Genomic DNA, 20402 nt, shown 5'->3' on the forward strand with positions numbered 1-20402 from the left:
GAGAGACTCTATGTGGTGATTTCTTGTAACCGTGAACGAATCAAAAGACGAGATAAGATTAACGAGAACATTTATTAGCTTACATACATCTGACTTGGATTTTACACAAATTGAGAAATTATACCCCGACTTACGCGGTTATCTGGCTTTTTGGATGCTGACAATACAGCGCTTCCACTCCGCCACTAATGTTCGAATATACAATAGCAATCTTATCTTTTTTTTTCACATGTAGTATAGAAATTTGTAATAAGATACATAATGCAGTTATAATAAAATATTGTGCGATTATTTTCATATAATTAAAATTAATATGTATTTATTTTTTAGAAAATACAAGGGAAGTGGCACATGCACCGCTTCCAATGACATTACATGATTACTTGCCAAAAATCATCAGTCCTAATAATGATCTTTCAAAATTTTTACTTGTTTTTACAGAAAACAATCCAAACTAAAGATTCAGCAAAAATTTTTAACATTTTCTTTAATATTTCAAGAAATTATTAATTTTTAAAGTAAAATAATTTAAAATAAAGTAATTTTTGATTGAAGAGGGATAAATAATTAATTTTTTAATTAAAAAATTTTACGCAATTGTTTAAAGCAAAGAAAACCTTCTAGAAAGATAAAAATTTTACAGGTGGAAGTAATTAGATGCCAGATGTTCACTCTTGTTTTACAAGTCAGAAATCTTTCTCTTTTTTTATTTACTTTTAGAATGGGCATGGCACAGATACTATTTTTTTGGAAAAAGTCATATTTTATTTAAACACTATAGACAAACAAAGTAATTTAAAAAAATTTTTTTTAAACATAGTAACTGATGATATGACTTACATACTGGAATTTGGGAGATATGTGTACAGTACATGGGATAATGTTTTCCTATCAAATTTGATTTTTACATATATCATTTCTCTTGTAATAACTATTGAAATGAAAATAAACAAGTAGAGTGGAATGTCAGTCTAACAAAATTGAGGGGACCATTGAAATATTTTTGTTATACTGTAATACAGTAAAAAAATGCAAGGATAAAAGAAATTTCGCTTACATTTTGTAGCAAGGTTTTTAAAAATGCAATTTATATATTAATTTTTACATGGAATCAAATTTCACATTTTTAGAATGTAAGTTACATTCTGAAAATTAGATACAGAATAAAAATTAATCTGTAATAAAAAAGTATAAAAAAATATCTTGAGCAAACAACTAAAATAATGATATAATAATACTGAATAGTATGAATCTTGTCTCTTTAATTGTTATTTCTGCTTGAAGCTATTATTTTTTGCTAAAAGAAGTCTAATTTTTGTTTTTTTAATCAAAGTTTTTTCAAAAAATTCAGTATTGTGGTACAGTATTCCAGTAAGACATCAGACACATCTTGTTTAATTCCTTTTTGCATGTTATATCATAATTTATTATTTTCTTGCAAAGAAAACTGCTTTCATTTTTTTCCTCTAAAAATTTTTTTTTCTCATAAACTTAAAAATAAATAAACTGTAGAGCAATAGCATCAAAACAAAACCATAATTAAAGATTAAAATTAGTGTTGCCAGTTGAACTAGACATTAAAATTAATGTTGCTAGACTGTTTAACGTAATATTCACCATTTACTAATAATTAATGATTTATGCATTTATAAGACAATTCTTATAATGAGTCAATTCTTTCGTAATGGACTGAATATTTATTATGTTTAACAAATACCATTATAATGAAAATTCAGTTTAACTGAAACATTTTTGCACTAAACTGAATAGGAAATTGGTGAGGGATTCGAGATATACAGGTAGCCCTCAGTTTACGCTGGCTCAATTTACGCAGAGTTACAATAACACCGCTATGCAATTCACCATTTTATGGCGTAATTCTCCGATTTTCCCTATGCCAGACTTATTTTCATTTCAGTGTTGATGTATTTACTGAGCCGCAACATTGTACATTCATTAAAACAAAGATTTTTATTGAATATATTCATTTTTTCTGTTTAATATTATTGGGTATGTATACATTTGCATTAAATTAATATTAAAATACTAAATGTTTAGATTCCCACAAGTCAAGTTATTAAATTTAATAGTCCAATAAATGTTGTCTGAATCCAGAGCCCTAATGAATGCAAATAGTTCGTATCCCGTATCAATTCATTCAGGAAAACACCTTACAACGCAGTAGCACTTCCAGCAATCACAAATTATCGTTAGTGAGACGAAATCTACTTCTCGTTGGCCAGAGAATACCTTCTTATTGGCCAGATGATATCTACTTCTTTCAGTCAGACAATATCTAACTCTCCTTAGCGAGACAAAACCAACTTCAATTTTTCTGCCCAAACTGACCTTATATATGCGCTACGGTGGGCAGCAGTTAACCAATCAGTGTCTCCGATCATCTGTAGATCTATTTCGGGTAGCGTATCCTTTCAACTATGGAAAGTTTGATGGATGAACTTTGTGAGTTAGATGATGATTGGGAGCAAAGTGCAAATGCAAAAAAGATCATCATCACATCCATTCAACCATATTCTGAAATTATTAATGAAAGAAAACAAAAATCTAAACAATTACAAATGGATACTTTTTTCAAAAAATGTAAGAGATTCGAAACTTTGAAATATCATTTGTTTTTCTTAAGATTTTTTAATAACAGCATTTTATTTTATTTTATCATAAAACACATTTTTAAAAATTAAATTTATAATATATGTATTTTGTGTCATATTGTATTAATAAACAAAATTATTTGATTATTTTTCACTTATGTAGAACCTAACCCCAGTGCTTTTATTGGGAAAAAAAAAAAAATATGGAATGCTCATCTCATTACTAAAAATATATTACATGCATCTTACACAAGATTCGGCACACAAGCAGGAGCAGCACTGTCTTAATAATTTTGTTGCCAATCTTCTATGCTCAACGCGGACCAAACATCAAATTTTCAAAAATTCTCTTAAAACTTTTAAAATATATCGAAAAAAGGTGATGGAATGCCGTTCCATTGCGTTCTATGACAAAAAAAGCCCTGCCTAACCCTATGCCTCACTGTAAATATGGGTTCATTTTACACTGATTCAATTTGCATTAGCTTTTGTAGGAATGGAACTGCGGCATAAACCGAGGGCTACCTGTAGTTGTTATACTGACATTTCACCATTTTACCATATAAATGTTTTATAAAAATGGTAAAAATTATTTAATTTTCATTTTTAGTAATTTTGTCACTGAAGTTAATTTAAAATCATAAAATATTTTATATATATATATAATATNGAAAATAATACAATAATAAACTTACACATAAATTATGTGATTAACATTATACAATCTTATTTATTGCAACAACTTAAACTGTTATGGCACTTTGAATTTCACAAGAGTTCCTTGCTTTTACAACTGTATTTATTCATGGAACACTTCTTTTTGCAATGACAGCGTGCATAGCCTTGCCCTCCACTTTTTGAATTAGCTGCAGCTGCTTCTCTCAGTGATATTTCTTGAGAAGAAATCTTTCCTATAGAAAATTTTCTTTACAAATTACGAACTGATGGGTATAAAGCTGCTTGAGGGTACCATTTTTGTTTGCTAATTTATAAAAGTCAGAGTCTTCTATTCCAACAACAACTGCCAACACATTTTGGGCATCTGTATGGCCTTGGTCGACATCGGGACTTGTATTCATATGGTATCACCAATTTGAGCAGAAGGAAATTTTCTTTTTGAGGTTCATAACATTTTCATTACTTGCAGAAGATTCTCTTTCGCAGCCACTCTTTTTATAGAAATAACTTCCTGTTGTTCAGTCAGGGCTTGATATGAAGATGTGGTGGGCTGCAGCTCCTCTTCAATATTTTCCTTTGGAATATGGTATTTGTTATGGCCACTGCTCAATTTTCTTCAAAAGTATTAACAATTTCTTCGACCTCCACCAAGGTTTATCTGTGCTTATTTACATACACCATCAATTGTTTGAATGTATAATAATATAACCAAATATTTGATCTTTCACTGACATATTTTATGTGTGTCGACATTCACCGGAGAATATCAACATTCTCTAATTTCAGTCTTTCATAGTAACATATATATAAATTATTTAATATTACATTGACATATAATAGTTTATTTTGTATAATTTTTATTAAATTATTAATTTAAATTAATATTATTGGGCTGCAATTTGAAAAAATTGTAGACCTATAAATTTCCATTGTCACCAGTTCATCCATATGTCTTTCCTTAATCTCAAGAATGGAGTTAGATAGATGAAATCCGAGACCAGATATGGAAACCTTAGGGGACAGGCGGTCCCGATTAACTATATACAAACTTCTGCTGCAAACTGGAAGTCACATTATTTCATTTCAAAACTTCCCCTGAAAGCAATTAATAGATGACTGGCACAACTCTATTGCTAAAGGAAAAGTATGATGTACATGGGTACACTACAGTACTAATTTGAGGTGGAGAGCATATATTTTAAATTTAATAAATTAAAGATTAAAAATTGCAGCCTGGCATTGTGATGATGTTACAATAAATAATTGCTTGTTTGAGTTTCAAAATTTACAAATAAATTATTTTATATATTTTATTTTTCTATGCTTTCATGTATGCATAGATATATTGTCTTATAAAAATACTGCAGAAATATTTGTTTACTGCAGATCCAAAATTTATTAAAATTTTTGATTTCTCTTATGATTAATGTTTTAACTAAATTGAACCTAACAAACATTAATTTTGAACCTTTTTTTAGTATTCTGGTTTTCAACAAACTGCTGAAAAATGTGCTGCTTGTGGTCACTTGATCATGGAAATGGTAAGGATTTTTAGATATTAAAAACATACATGTAAAATTATAAAATAGATATTTAGTCTTACTGTTTTAAAGATAATTTTTTTAATGGAAAAATAGATATTTTTATCAATTTAGAACTCTCCAAGTTAACAAAGCAGATCAAAATATCATTTTATTAAGAAATTTTACTTTGATATATGGCTTCATCTTAACTTAAGCATTCATATCAAACTGAATTTAGGTTTTAAATATTTTATTATTTATGTAAAATGCTTTTCTTTATTACTTTTCAAGCAAATGAGATAAAAATTATTTAATCTTGATAATATTGAAATCTAAACTCCTTGATAATTATAAATGAAAATTAGGAGAAAGTAGGGTAATATTGTTCACCTAAGAGAAAACTAAAATAACACACAAATTTATACAAACATCAAAACTTTATTAGTAAAATATAAGTTTGAAGTGTACTTTACAATTTTGTTTTATTTACTTTACATATAAGTTATTTTAAAAATTTTTATTAATCAATTTCTAATGCTATTCATTGCATGGGAATGCCCAGCCATGTAATGCTGAACAAAATGGATAAATTTGTTTGTAAAAGCTTGTTTGATTTTAATTTGTCTGTTTTATTTTGCATTAAGTATACCTGAAGATGTCTGTTATAAACAGATGAAAACGTTAGTATAAATATATTAATTTGAGATATGCTGGGGTGGATGTTTTGTCCATGTGAGAGAGTTTACAAATAATCCTTTTTTACAAAAATTCACATGATTGAACAATTATCATCACTATGGAAATCTTCTGGATTCAGTGGATGATGAGATTACAGAGTTGGCAACTGGCATTGAGTTCCACATGGTTTTTATGATGTCCACTCACATGGACCAAAGTGTTTCACTGATTTTTGTCCAGTATTGCTTCCTGGGCAGTCCAAATTTGGGAAGAAGGTTTCTTCTTCCAATAGCATGTGTCATTGTTGGAATGAGTTTAAAGAAAATTTTAACAGAAATCTATTAGCAGATATTCTGGGTAATGTTTGGATAATGGGTAATGTTCTTTGGATTTTGTTATGCAAGTTAATAAAACAATAAAGTTGAAAATTAAAGTTATTACTTTGTAAATATTTTGGACCTCAGACAAATAACAGATTTTTTCTGCATTTATAAATTTTTATCTTTCATTAGTTTAGTCTGTGATTCCATACATTGGATATTTCTCCTAAATCTTTTCATTAACTCTCCAGCAAATTAATACAGGAGATCCTCATTAATTCAAACTTGGATAGTTTGAAATCTCGTTAGTTCGTAACTTTACTAATTTTCCCAGTCAGGTATGTAGAGATTTACATGTTAAGGAATTTGGTTAGTTTGAAATATGGCTACTTTGGAATTCAAAATGAAAATTCAGTTTGAACTGTGATATGCATGTGTTTAAATCAAAATTTACATGCTTCCATGCTATAAGAGAACAATAGACCATGAACAACTCTAATCTGATCAATGTGGATTTGCTTTTATAGTAACACATTTTTGGTTGTCACCTTACCAAGGACTACTGTTTTTTCTCTTACCTCATAAAATACAGCTAGATGTTAGGGTTGCAACATTCAGCTACAAGTAGCTTATTGAGGCATTTGTAAGGCTCTACATCAAGGGTCGCCAAACTTTTTTGATTGTTGACCCCCTACAAGTTTTTGAAACCTCAAATCGACCCCCATCAAAAAGTTTGTGTTACATGCAAAACAAAGTTCTTATTATTTTAATACATTTCTTTTAATTTTGTATTTTTTTTTCATTTATTGTATATTTGTTAATAATAATTTTTGTAACTGACAATCAGTGAGATGGATAAGCTTGATCCTTAGCTCACCCTTATCCTTAGCTTAAGCTTGATAAGCAATCCCCCAATAATGTTATATTGACCCCTGGGAGTTGATATCGACCACTTTGGTGACCCCTGCTCTACATACTAGATTTGGATGACTTATGTTTTATGTCATGTTTTTGGACTGATTTAAAAATAATTTGGGCTACATTTTGAGAATTCTGCTTTACATTTTATAAAACTTATCTGGAAACCTGTGTGGTTCTCATCAGGTATGTGCTGTTTACCTGCAGTTTATTTCTATTATTATTATTATTAATTAACAAAAGTAGATTTCCTTATATGTAGCTGTATTTCATTTACTTAATAAATTACATCAGTTCATGTCATTTGGCATATTGTACAGAAATATATAAAACTCAGATAATTTGAAGTCACAATTATTTTGTTCCTTAAATTTTGAACTAATGAGGATTTCCTGTATATGGTTAACTTTCAGAGAGTCTCGTGGTTTCTACTGTGTCCAGTAGTCACATGGGGTCTATTAGACCCCATTTTCTGATCTGAAATTGTGGAAATATGGACATTACATCAAAAAAAATTTATCTTTTATTCCATCATTTATCCAGTTTCTAAACATGTAAAACACTTTTAGTTAAGAAATAATACAATTTTTAAAATTATTTGATGTAGTTTGATCCAAAACATTAAACATATATAAACATACAACTAGCTGTCTGAAGTGTTAAATTGCATCTACTGACTTCAATTAGCTACTGGATTAAAGATGAACATCACTGAGCCCAATATATTAATAATAAACCAAATGATTGCTGTAATTAATTGGGCTAATTAAGTGCTATTATTAATAATTAACTTATTAAGTAATTTGGTTCTAGAAGTAAGTGTTAGGCACCATCTGTTATTAAATTTAATAATTATAACATTTACTAATTAATTTAGAATATTCTAGAAGAAAAGAATTGGCCTGGAGCAGGACTTGGACCCACAACTCCCGCTTACTTTGCAGATGCATTGCCAGTTATGCTACCTGGACCCCGAGTGATTCTTCGCTTCCAGACATATTTAATTATCATATAACCATCCAGGTTACTCTTGGTGCCAACTGGGGATGACACCCTATATCCCCAATCAGCACTTAATTAGACTTATTAATTATGATGATTATTTTGAAGTTAAAGTGTCCATTTGAAACTCAATTGAAGAAAAGTTTATTGCTGTAATGGGAGACAAAAAATAGGAATCCAGAAAAAAGTCACAACACAAACACTGTACAAATATAGACATACATATATAGGGCAGTGAAGAGCTTGTATGGATCCCAAGGGTAGAGTGGGTTCCTTTTACTTTTTAGAAGGCTCAATTAGCAATTTTATTTTGAACTAATGAAATATGAAGAATGTTTCTTTATTGATAAAAAGCAGTCTTAAAAAATTTATTTTCTGTCAGTAAAAGTAGCTAATTTTATACTTTGAGAACCAACTATGGGTCCCAGAGAAAAAATTCTTGGACTTTGCTTTCATCACACACACACATTTATGTACATTCTTGGCCCTGTTTCTGCATTCCTCTTTGATAGGAAGGTAAATTGTTGATCATTTTTTTTCTTAAGGATAATGTCAATCAGTCTCAGAAGAGTAATGTATGGAAAAGATGGTAATTCTGTCATATAAAAAACATTTTAAGTTTTTTCAACTAAGTACATGTCAAATTTGAAGTTGCATATAAAGTTAGAGAGTTATATTGTAAGTTTCTGTGAAGGGCATGTTAATACATGACTATTTAACTAGTTTTTAAAATTAAAAATTTATCTAAACTAAAACAAATATTGCACCTCTTCATATAAATTATAAAAAACACAGATAAATTTTTAATTTTAAAAACTAGTTAAATAGTCATGTATTAACATGCCCTTCACAGAAACTTACAATATAACTCTCTAACTTTATATGCAACTTCAAATTTGACATGTACTTAGTTGAAAAAACTTAAAATGTTTTTTATATGACAGAATTACCATCTTTTCCATACATTACTCTTCTGAGACTGATTGACATTATCCTTAAGAAAAAAAATGATCAACAATTTACCTTCCTATCAAAGAGGAATGCAGAAACAGGGCCAAGAATGTACATAAATGTGTGTGTGTGATGAAAGCAAAGTCCAAGAATTTTTTCTCTGGGACCCATAGTTGGTTCTCAAAGTATAAAATTAGCTACTTTTACTGACAGAAAATAAATTTTTTAAGACTGCTTTTTATCAATAAAGAAACATTCTTCATATTTCATTAGTTCAAAATAAAATTGCTAATTGAGCCTTCTAAAAAGTAAAAGGAACCCACTCTACCCTTGGGATCCATACAAGCTCTTCACTGCCCTATATATGTATGTCTATATTTGTACAGTGTTTGTGTTGTGACTTTTTTCTGGATTCCTATTTTTTGTCTCCCATTACAGCAATAAACTTTTCTTCAATTGAGTTTCAAATGGACACTTTAACTTCAAAATAATCATCATAATTAATAAGTCTAATTAAGTGCTGATTGGGGATATAGGGTGTCATCCCCAGTTGGCACCAAGAGTAACCTGGATGGTTATATGATAATTAAATATGTCTGGAAGCGAAGAATCACTCGGGGTCCAGGTAGCATAACTGGCAATGCATCTGCAAAGTAAGCGGGAGTTGTGGGTCCAAGTCCTGCTCCAGGCCAATTCTTTTCTTCTAGAATATTCTAAATTAATTAGTAAATGTTATAATTATTAAATTTAATAACAGATGGTGCCTAACACTTACTTCTAGAACCAAATTACTTAATAAGTTAATTATTAATAATAGCACTTAATTAGCCCAATTAATTACAGCAATCATTTGGTTTATTATTAATATATTGGGCTCAGTGATGTTCATCTTTAATCCAGTAGCTAATTGAAGTCAGTAGATGCAATTTAACACTTCAGACAGCTAGTTGTATGTTTATATATGTTTAATGTTTTGGATCAAACTACATCAAATAATTTTAAAAATTGTATTATTTCTTAACTAAAAGTGTTTTACATGTTTAGAAACTGGATAAATGATGGAATAAAAGATAAATTTTTTTTGATGTAATGTCCATATTTCCACAATTTCAGATCAGAAAATGGGGTCTAATAGACCCCATGTGACTACTGGACACAGTAGAAACCACGAGACTCTCTGAAAGTTAACCATATACAGGAAATCCTCATTAGTTCAAAATTTAAGGAACAAAATAATTGTGACTTCAAATTATCTGAGTTTTATATATTTCTGTACAATATGCCAAATGACATGAACTGATGTAATTTATTAAGTAAATGAAATACAGCTACATATAAGGAAATCTACTTTTGTTAATTAATAATAATAATAATAGAAATAAACTGCAGGTAAACAGCACATACCTGATGAGAACCACACAGGTTTCCAGATAAGTTTTATAAAATGTAAAGCAGAATTCTCAAAATGTAGCCCAAATTATTTTTAAATCAGTCCAAAAACATGACATAAAACATAAGTCATCCAAATCTAGTATGTAGAGCAGGGGTCACCAAAGTGGTCGATATCAACTCCCAGGGGTCAATATAACATTATTGGGGGATTGCTTATCAAGCTTAAGCTAAGGATAAGGGTGAGCTAAGGATCAAGCTTATCCATCTCACTGATTGTCAGTTACAAAAATTATTATTAACAAATATACAATAAATGAAAAAAAAATACAAAATTAAAAGAAATGTATTAAAATAATAAGAACTTTGTTTTGCATGTAACACAAACTTTTTGATGGGGGTCGATTTGAGGTTTCAAAAACTTGTAGGGGGTCAACAATCAAAAAAGTTTGGCGACCCTTGATGTAGAGCCTTACAAATGCCTCAATAAGCTACTTGTAGCTGAATGTTGCAACCCTAACATCTAGCTGTATTTTATGAGGTAAGAGAAAAAACAGTAGTCCTTGGTAAGGTGACAACCAAAAATGTGTTACTATAAAAGCAAATCCACATTGATCAGATTAGAGTTGTTCATGGTCTATTGTTCTCTTATAGCATGGAAGCATGTAAATTTTGATTTAAACACATGCATATCACAGTTCAAACTGAATTTTCATTTTGAATTCCAAAGTAGCCATATTTCAAACTAACCAAATTCCTTAACATGTAAATCTCTACATACCTGACTGGGAAAATTAGTAAAGTTACGAACTAACGAGATTTCAAACTATCCAAGTTTGAATTAATGAGGATCTCCTGTATTAATTTGCTGGAGAGTTAATGAAAAGATTTAGGAGAAATATCCAATGTATGGAATCACAGACTAAACTAATGAAAGATAAAAATTTATAAATGCAGAAAAAATCTGTTATTTGTCTGAGGTCCAAAATATTTACAAAGTAATAACTTTAATTTTCAACTTTATTGTTTTATTAACTTGCATAACAAAATCCAAAGAACATTACCCATTATCCAAACATTACCCAGAATATCTGCTAATAGATTTCTGTTAAAATTTTCTTTAAACTCATTCCAACAATGACACATGCTATTGGAAGAAGAAACCTTCTTCCCAAATTTGGACTGCCCAGGAAGCAATACTGGACAAAAATCAGTGAAACACTTTGGTCCATGTGAGTGGACATCATAAAAACCATGTGGAACTCAATGCCAGTTGCCAACTCTGTAATCTCATCATCCACTGAATCCAGAAGATTTCCATAGTGATGATAATTGTTCAATCATGTGAATTTTTGTAAAAAAGGATTATTTGTAAACTCTCTCACATGGACAAAACATCCACCCCAGCATATCTCAAATTAATATATTTATACTAACGTTTTCATCTGTTTATAACAGACATCTTCAGGTATACTTAATGCAAAATAAAACAGACAAATTAAAATCAAACAAGCTTTTACAAACAAATTTATCCATTTTGTTCAGCATTACATGGCTGGGCATTCCCATGCAATGAATAGCATTAGAAATTGATTAATAAAAATTTTTAAAATAACTTATATGTAAAGTAAATAAAACAAAATTGTAAAGTACACTTCAAACTTATATTTTACTAATAAAGTTTTGATGTTTGTATAAATTTGTGTGTTATTTTAGTTTTCTCTTAGGTGAACAATATTACCCTACTTTCTCCTAATTTTCATTTATAATTATCAAGGAGTTTAGATTTCAATATTATCAAGATTAAATAATTTTTATCTCATTTGCTTGAAAAGTAATAAAGAAAAGCATTTTACATAAATAATAAAATATTTAAAACCTAAATTCAGTTTGATATGAATGCTTAAGTTAAGATGAAGCCATATATCAAAGTAAAATTTCTTAATAAAATGATATTTTGATCTGCTTTGTTAACTTGGAGAGTTCTAAATTGATAAAAATATCTATTTTTCCATTAAAAAAATTATCTTTAAAACAGTAAGACTAAATATCTATTTTATAATTTTACATGTATGTTTTTAATATCTAAAAATCCTTACCATTTCCATGATCAAGTGACCACAAGCAGCACATTTTTCAGCAGTTTGTTGAAAACCAGAATACTAAAAAAAGGTTCAAAATTAATGTTTGTTAGGTTCAATTTAGTTAAAACATTAATCATAAGAGAAATCAAAAATTTTAATAAATTTTGGATCTGCAGTAAACAAATATTTCTGCAGTATTTTTATAAGACAATATATCTATGCATACATGAAAGCATAGAAAAATAAAATATATAAAATAATTTATTTGTAAATTTTGAAACTCAAACAAGCAATTATTTATTGTAACATCATCACAATGCCAGGCTGCAATTTTTAATCTTTAATTTATTAAATTTAAAATATATGCTCTCCACCTCAAATTAGTACTGTAGTGTACCCATGTACATCATACTTTTCCTTTAGCAATAGAGTTGTGCCAGTCATCTATTAATTGCTTTCAGGGGAAGTTTTGAAATGAAATAATGTGACTTCCAGTTTGCAGCAGAAGTTTGTATATAGTTAATCGGGACCGCCTGTCCCCTAAGGTTTCCATATCTGGTCTCGGATTTCATCTATCTAACTCCATTCTTGAGATTAAGGAAAGACATATGGATGAACTGGTGACAATGGAAATTTATAGGTCTACAATTTTTTCAAATTGCAGCCCAATAATATTAATTTAAATTAATAATTTAATAAAAATTATACAAAATAAACTATTATATGTCAATGTAATATTAAATAATTTATATATATGTTACTATGAAAGACTGAAATTAGAGAATGTTGATATTCTCCGGTGAATGTCGACACACATAAAATATGTCAGTGAAAGATCAAATATTTGGTTATATTATTATACATTCAAACAATTGATGGTGTATGTAAATAAGCACAGATAAACCTTGGTGGAGGTCGAAGAAATTGTTAATACTTTTGAAGAAAATTGAGCAGTGGCCATAACAAATACCATATTCCAAAGGAAAATATTGAAGAGGAGCTGCAGCCCACCACATCTTCATATCAAGCCCTGACTGAACAACAGGAAGTTATTTCTATAAAAAGAGTGGCTGCGAAAGAGAATCTTCTGCAAGTAATGAAAATGTTATGAACCTCAAAAAGAAAATTTCCTTCTGCTCAAATTGGTGATACCATATGAATACAAGTCCCGATGTCGACCAAGGCCATACAGATGCCCAAAATGTGTTGGCAGTTGTTGTTGGAATAGAAGACTCTGACTTTTATAAATTAGCAAACAAAAATGGTACCCTCAAGCAGCTTTATACCCATCAGTTCGTAATTTGTAAAGAAAATTTTCTATAGGAAAGATTTCTTCTCAAGAAATATCACTGAGAGAAGCAGCTGCAGCTAATTCAAAAAGTGGAGGGCAAGGCTATGCACGCTGTCATTGCAAAAAGAAGTGTTCCATGAATAAATACAGTTGTAAAAGCAAGGAACTCTTGTGAAATTCAAAGTGCCATAACAGTTTAAGTTGTTGCAATAAATAAGATTGTATAATGTTAATCACATAATTTATGTGTAAGTTTATTATTGTATTATTTTCTTTAACGATTTAGAATGTACTGTTCATTTTAGGTTCAACAGTTTATTTACATGTGCTGTTACTTAAGCTTTCTCTCCTATTTTGACATATTAAAAAAGTTGCATTTTTGTCTTAAAGTAATAAAAATATTTTTAATTAAATTGCCTCAATGTCCTTTTTTCCTTATTAATATGTAAATTTTTCGACTATAAATTCGACTTTCATCTATTATCAGGACTTATTATACTGGTTTTACAGATAATATTACAAAGATTAACAGAAAACAATTTTTATTTTATTTCGTATACCTGTATACAAATACGAAATAAAATAAAAATTGTTTTCTGTTAATCTTTGTAATATTTGTAATATTATCTGTAAAACCAGTATAATAAGTCCTGATAATAGATGAAAGTCGAATTTATAGTTGAAAAATTTACATATTAATAAAAATATTTTTATTCAACATTCATCAATATTACACCGGCAAATATCAACATTCAGCATGAATGTCAACATTTGCTGGTGTAAGTGAGAAATAATGATATTTAGCAAATATTTCATACACACACGAAATGACTGTGTGAATGTTGACATTCACTGGAGAATGTTGCCATTTGCCAGCTATCGGTCATTCACAGTAACATATATAGATGTATATATCATTTCCTAAATTTTAGTTAGCTAATTAATTTTTAATATATGCGATGCTAATTTTTCTTTTAGTGACTTTAAAACATTCACCAAACAACAATCCCTGTTAAAATCTGACAATCATAATTCCTTAAATTACTAAGCTTATAATGCTTTATCATCATGATCTTGATATATCATCATGTCTAAACTGTTTCATTTTTCATAATGAAACATTAACTCAATATAATACAGGGCTGTAGTACTTATTGACAAACATTAACTCTTTTATTCCTAATTATTTAGTGAAAAAATCTTGTTATTAATTATTTTAGGTTATCAGTTCTATAACATATGTTATTTGAATTAAATTAATTAATTAATTTATTCTATTATTTAAAAGTTACACAAAAAACTGGATGAGATTATTATAAAAACATTCCAAAAACAAATAATCCAGCAAGAAGTAATTTATTTATTAGAAGAACAAACATTTTCAACTACAGTTGAACCCCGGTTAATGAATGTAATATGTTCCACGAGTCCGTTCATTAATTAATCAAAGCAATTTTTCTCATAGAAATTAATGCAACTACAATTAATCCGTTCTAGCCATCAGTATTTTTGTAATTTTATTAGTAAAATGGGTTTTCTTTGATTCTTTTCAAAAAAACGGGACGAACTTTTGCATCAACCTAATATAATTTAATATCCACATGTTAAAAGCGAAAACACTATTGTTAAGTCGGACCAAAGTTCAGGGAGAAGTAAGGAAAAAAACTGTACTGTAGTTGTCAAAACAAACACGACGCAAAAACGAATGACATAACAGATCAGGTGGATCAGGTGGAATGTCTGCGGGGAAGATGGAACTCTGACAGAAGTGGTCATAAACAGTCAATCTAGGTTAAATTTTCAGAAAAGGAGAACGATTTGACGGGTATAAAAACATCGCGTATGATCGTTAAAGTTCTAAAATGACAGATAGCAGAAACAATAGACTAAATTATGTGCGAAAGGCTTATAGGTTTATTAACAATCTCTGATCAGAGTCGATGAACAGGTGTCAAATAAACGCCTCAAAACAAACCTTTCTTGTGACCTGATCTGGTTTCGGTTTTCACATGGAGACAAAGAAGAAAACAATTGGGAAGCGAGGAATGGGACGCAGGACTAATCGTAAGGTGAGATTCAAGGAAGAAATACTATAAAAACCCCGAATCTCAAGGTCAAAATGCAGTTTACCTAAAAATTCTATGGCGATTAATCTGTGTCGTCTTCATCTGGATTAAGCCTGAAATCGTCGCAAACTGCTCAAGTCGTTGCAGCTCTGTCACCTACCATCGCTTCTGTGACCAAGCGAACCCATCTAGTCCATTCTGAGGCTATGACTGATCAGCTTGCACTATCGTAGGACCAGCGATACACCACGCCTCAGTGCCAGGAGAAAATACTGTAGATAAGCCATTTCCAACCACCTCAAATATGTAAACATCTTCCCGTTCTAATAAACAATTTTCACTGTAAAATACTTGTCATCTTTGTCTCCTCCACCACCACCAATGTACGAATGGACCATAGACCATCACCGACACACCATTAACTGATTCCCCCTAAAAGTCGGCAAGCTTACAAATTTGATACAAAAAGCCGTTAAGTTCGTTATCCAAGAACAAAATTTTTGCAAAATAAAAGTTCATTAATTGATTTGGTCGTTAACCAGGATGTTCGTTAACTGGGGTTCCACTGTATTTAACAGTCATCATCAGGTTTATAGAATTATATACAGAATGATATTTAAAAACAATTCTATAAACCTGATAATGACTGTTAAATAGTTGAAAATGTTTGTTCTTCTAATAAGTTAATTTCTTCTTGCTGGATTATTGTTTTTTGAGTGTTTTTATTGTTATTTAGTTTATAAAATGAAAGCAATTGCAGAAATTGTAACTAATCAGGATAACCACTTATTCCACACTAGCTAATATTTCCTGTGTAAGTAATAGTTGTTTACAGAATAATATTTTTTTTCTGAAATGGATGAATGTAAATCCATCTACTTGATTGAAATGTTAATTAAATAAAGTATTCATTTAATTGATTAAAAATGATCAGATATGTCATAAATAAAAGAAAGTTTATTTATAGATGTTCATATTATATATTAGAATTCTTATGAATGGAAACAATATACAGTAAATTAGATATTTGATTATAAGTATAAACTTTATGTTTAAGACTAGTGCTCTATTATTAATTATTAATTGACTACATTAATTTTGGTTGAATATGAAATTATACATATAAGTTATAATTTTTTATTAACAAATCAAACTTTTTTGTCTAGCATAAAGAATTTATTGAATAATATATTAGGTATATAAATAAAGTTGTTTAAGAGTTAAAATAGTTATGAAGTGAAATATCTATAGAATAAAAGTTGTTCTAGAAAAGATCATTTGAAATCAATTACAAATGATAAACAATTTTAAATGATAGGAATTATCATCAAATGATCTTGAAATGTTTTCACATTTTTAAAATCTTAACGTATGATTTTAATTGTCATGAATTATACATATAGTATCAATTCATGTCAATTGAAATCATATACATAAAAAAAGGAAATTATAAAGTGTAACTACACTTCTAAATTAAAAAATTAATATGCTAGACTTTTGCTAATCCAGCTGTCATTTCACAGAGGTGTGCCAGATTTGCAAGAGTGCTGAATTACTGAGAGTGTACAGGTCCGAAGCATGTCTAAAGGAAATAAATGATGATCTGTCACCCTTTGGTACCGATTCTCTTTGAAAGCTGGCAGGCAAATAACACAGTACACTGACATGTAATACATTAGACAAGTGTTTTTCAACCTTTTTCTCATTGTTAACCAATAATTATATGCAACTACAAGTTATCTTTATTTATTACTTATATATGCATATCTAGATTTACTATATGTAACAAAGTACATACAGTAATTCTAGATTACTATTTAAATGTCATTCATAATCAACTATGGCAGCATTGATACCATAGTGTAAGAACACAGGTGATACCATTTTCCATAATGAGAAATAATATTTTAAATTTAAATTACAACACTAACAAATGATAATTCTTGACAGTGTAAATTTTTAAGTTCATTATTAATGGGCCAGTAGATGAACCTCAGAAAATACCTTAGTGAAGTAAGAAAACTGGTAAAGTGTAAAAATTTAAATTTGTAATGAAAAATTAGGTAAATAAATGTGTGCATTGAAATTAGTTAATTAAAAGCAAAAATACCCAAATTAAGCAACATTTCCTATATTAGGTTATCCTTACCTTTTGTTTAACCCTTTCATGTCACTCCTATTATGTTACAAGAAAAAACATATTTAAAAACCATAGTAATAACTTGAGAGTAATCTCTGTATGCATAATCTGTTATAAGCAATAACTTTCATTTTTTAAATCCAAATATTGTTTGTTATATACAGGTTTGTTGTTGTTGAAAAAAAAATAACATTGTTTTTATGGGTGTTTCAATCATACTTTTAAAATTGGTTTGTTACAGCCAAGAGTTCATTAATACTTAAGAATGGCTTAGGAGGGTGGTAGAACATCTTAATTGGCTTCATACTTAAGAATAGCTGCCAGATGTTATTTATGACATCTGGCAGCCATTCTTAAGTAACAAAGCCCATTAAGATGTTCTATCACCCTACCTCTATCATACCCCACTGTGCAAGTTACACCAAACTTTCAGTGTATGTTACAAGGATTACTCACTTCTTTTTAACCTCTCATATCTTGTCTATGTTCTCTGTACATCTCATCAGAATTATTTCACACCCTACAGGTATTCTGTTATTAATTTTTAAAAAATTCCACCTCTTAATATATACTTAATTTTAGATTTAAGTTCACCTCTTTTTTATTTTAGCACATGTTATACTATCCTAATGTGTATATGTGTGGAGCCAAAAGAACTTTTAGCTCCTTTTTCCCTTTTCAACTACATGTATATCTTCTTACGAGTCATTTTGGTTTAACTGTCACTATCTCAGGTAATTAAGTTTTATTATATAAACCACTATACGCATATCCTAATTTTTTCAATGCATTCTGTAAATTTGTAAACCTGTAATAAATTTACTGATAAATATGTAATAATAGGTCTGAAGAAGGGCATTAAGCCTGAAATGAATATCCGTTCACACCAATAAAACAACCTTTTTCCTCTGAAAGTGTTCCTGTGTGATATGTTCTCAACGGCAATATTGTGCTAAGAAAATACATATAATAGAGAACAGCAAGCAACCAAGATATATATTCTTTTTGATTATTAAATATATATTTTTTAATTTCAACTCTATTATATGGAATCTAAAAGGATTTTTCCAACTTATTTTGGATTTGGCCAGATCTACAATGGAGACAGAAATTAGTGAGAAATGAAACTCAAAGTATCCAGGTCAATCCATCCCTAAAAATTTCTAAACTAACCTGGATTCAAACTCAGTCTTTCAGAGCAAGGCACATTACAAACTGCACTAATAATGAAATGTATGTTACTTTCTTTCATTTTCTCCATATTTTATCTATTTCAAAATATGTGCAACAAGAAACTGGTTTTCTCTTCTCAATATAAATAACCTGACAAACTTCAGCTCAGGCATTGATTAGCATTATGTAAATATGAATTAAAATATTTATTGCTGAAATTTACATTAGAAATCAAAATTATAACATTATCAAACTATTTAAATATAAATAAAATATAATTATTATTCTAAATCAATTAAATAACAAACATTATATGAAATAAAATATAAATTTCCAGTTTTGATTAAAAAAAAATACTCAAGGGTTTTGTTGAATTTATCAAAGATATGTGATATTAGCTGGTTTAAATTAATACAGTTTACAATATCTTAAAGATATTTGTTCTCAACATCAAATTTGCATACTAGATTGAAATCTAATACATTCAATACAATTTAACAACAAACAAATGATTATAATTCTATTCATTTATATATAAAAATTAACAGGTTAAAATAATTTATATTTTTCAATGAATTTAGTATTTTGAATAAACTGATCAAATTCAATTTCAGAAATTTGCATATCTTATATTTTTTAATTTTTATTAAATACTTCAAGAATATTGTCTTTAAAAAATAATTTAATGAGTATTTCACTGCAACTATCTAGCATAAAATAATCAATTTTAGCATATCCAACATTTGAAATTTGATTCTATTGGTAAAATTTTAAAATTTTTTACAATTTTTTTGTCTGATATATTAGTAAAAAATTTATCTTAACATTTTAAAAAGTACTTCATACTATACAAAAAGATACTGTTAAAACTAATAGTAAATTTAAATTATTTTATAACTAAGGGTAAATTTTAACTAAATTATTACTTCAAATGTAGAAAAATTCAGATTTTGGTGTGTTAGAATGCATAAATTGAAGAAAAAAAAAAGCAAGAAAAGCAAGGTGAAACTTAATTTTCAAATGTTTTTAATATATGCAATTCAAAAATTAAGTTTATTGCTTTCTTTTGTTTCATCAATTTATCTTCATTCTAACATACCAAAATTTGAATTTTCTCACATTTGATATACTCATTTAGTGTCTTATCTCTTCAAATCCTTGTCTTAGCTAATTATTATTTGTAAAAAAATTATTGTCAGATCTGTGTTTCATTTACAATATTTATCTATTGATTATTCTATATTAATGCATTTTTCTACATACTATTTATCATCTTTTAATGATTTATTTTAACTCATTAATGAAAATTTTTATTAATCATCATAAACAATTTCTTAATATGGAATATAATCCTTAATCAACATATGTACACATAAACATAAAACAGTTAATAATTAAAATTATTAATTAACTTGAACTTTAAAATTTAAATTAATAATAAATATAATAAATTTTTTACTAATTATAGACGCAAACTTCTTTCATAGTAAAAAAAAGGTCATGTTTTATTTTTTACTATTTATGACTTTTTATATTTTCAGTAAATAGTAGTATGATAATTATTATTTCTATATATA

At 28.5% G+C, this 20402-nt stretch overlaps 2 protein-coding genes across 3 annotated transcripts in view; one reads left to right on the forward strand and one right to left on the reverse strand.

Moving 5' to 3' along the window:
- LOC111620668 (Wilms tumor protein 1-interacting protein homolog) overlaps positions 1 to 20402 on the reverse strand; it is a 74754-nt gene that overhangs the window by 41188 nt on the left and 13164 nt on the right. Inside the window, exons 4-5 of one of the 2 annotated variants that reach the window (XM_023362646.1) lie at positions 12171 to 12233; positions 8499 to 9395 (exon numbers count right to left, since the gene is read on the reverse strand). In XM_023362646.1, coding sequence (XP_023218414.1) covers positions 9258 to 9395; positions 12171 to 12233 — 201 coding nt within the window. In that variant the 3' untranslated portion in view covers positions 8499 to 9257. Of the gene's footprint in view, positions 1 to 8498; positions 9396 to 12170; positions 12234 to 20402 lie in introns of those variants that run through there. The other variant, XM_023362645.1, reaches the window with a different exon arrangement.
- The window catches only part of LOC111620669, a 17517-nt gene continuing 16683 nt past the window's right edge, over positions 19569 to 20402 (forward strand). The window contains exon 1 of the mRNA XM_023362648.1: positions 19569 to 19587. The gene's annotated coding sequence lies outside the window, so the exon portion shown is untranslated. The remainder of the gene's footprint in view (positions 19588 to 20402) is intronic.

Source organism: Centruroides sculpturatus, unplaced genomic scaffold (assembly GCF_000671375.1).
Source record: "Centruroides sculpturatus isolate CEXI.00-Female unplaced genomic scaffold, Cexi_2.0 scaffold194, whole genome shotgun sequence".
Classification (NCBI taxonomy): domain Eukaryota; kingdom Metazoa; phylum Arthropoda; class Arachnida; order Scorpiones; family Buthidae; genus Centruroides; species Centruroides sculpturatus.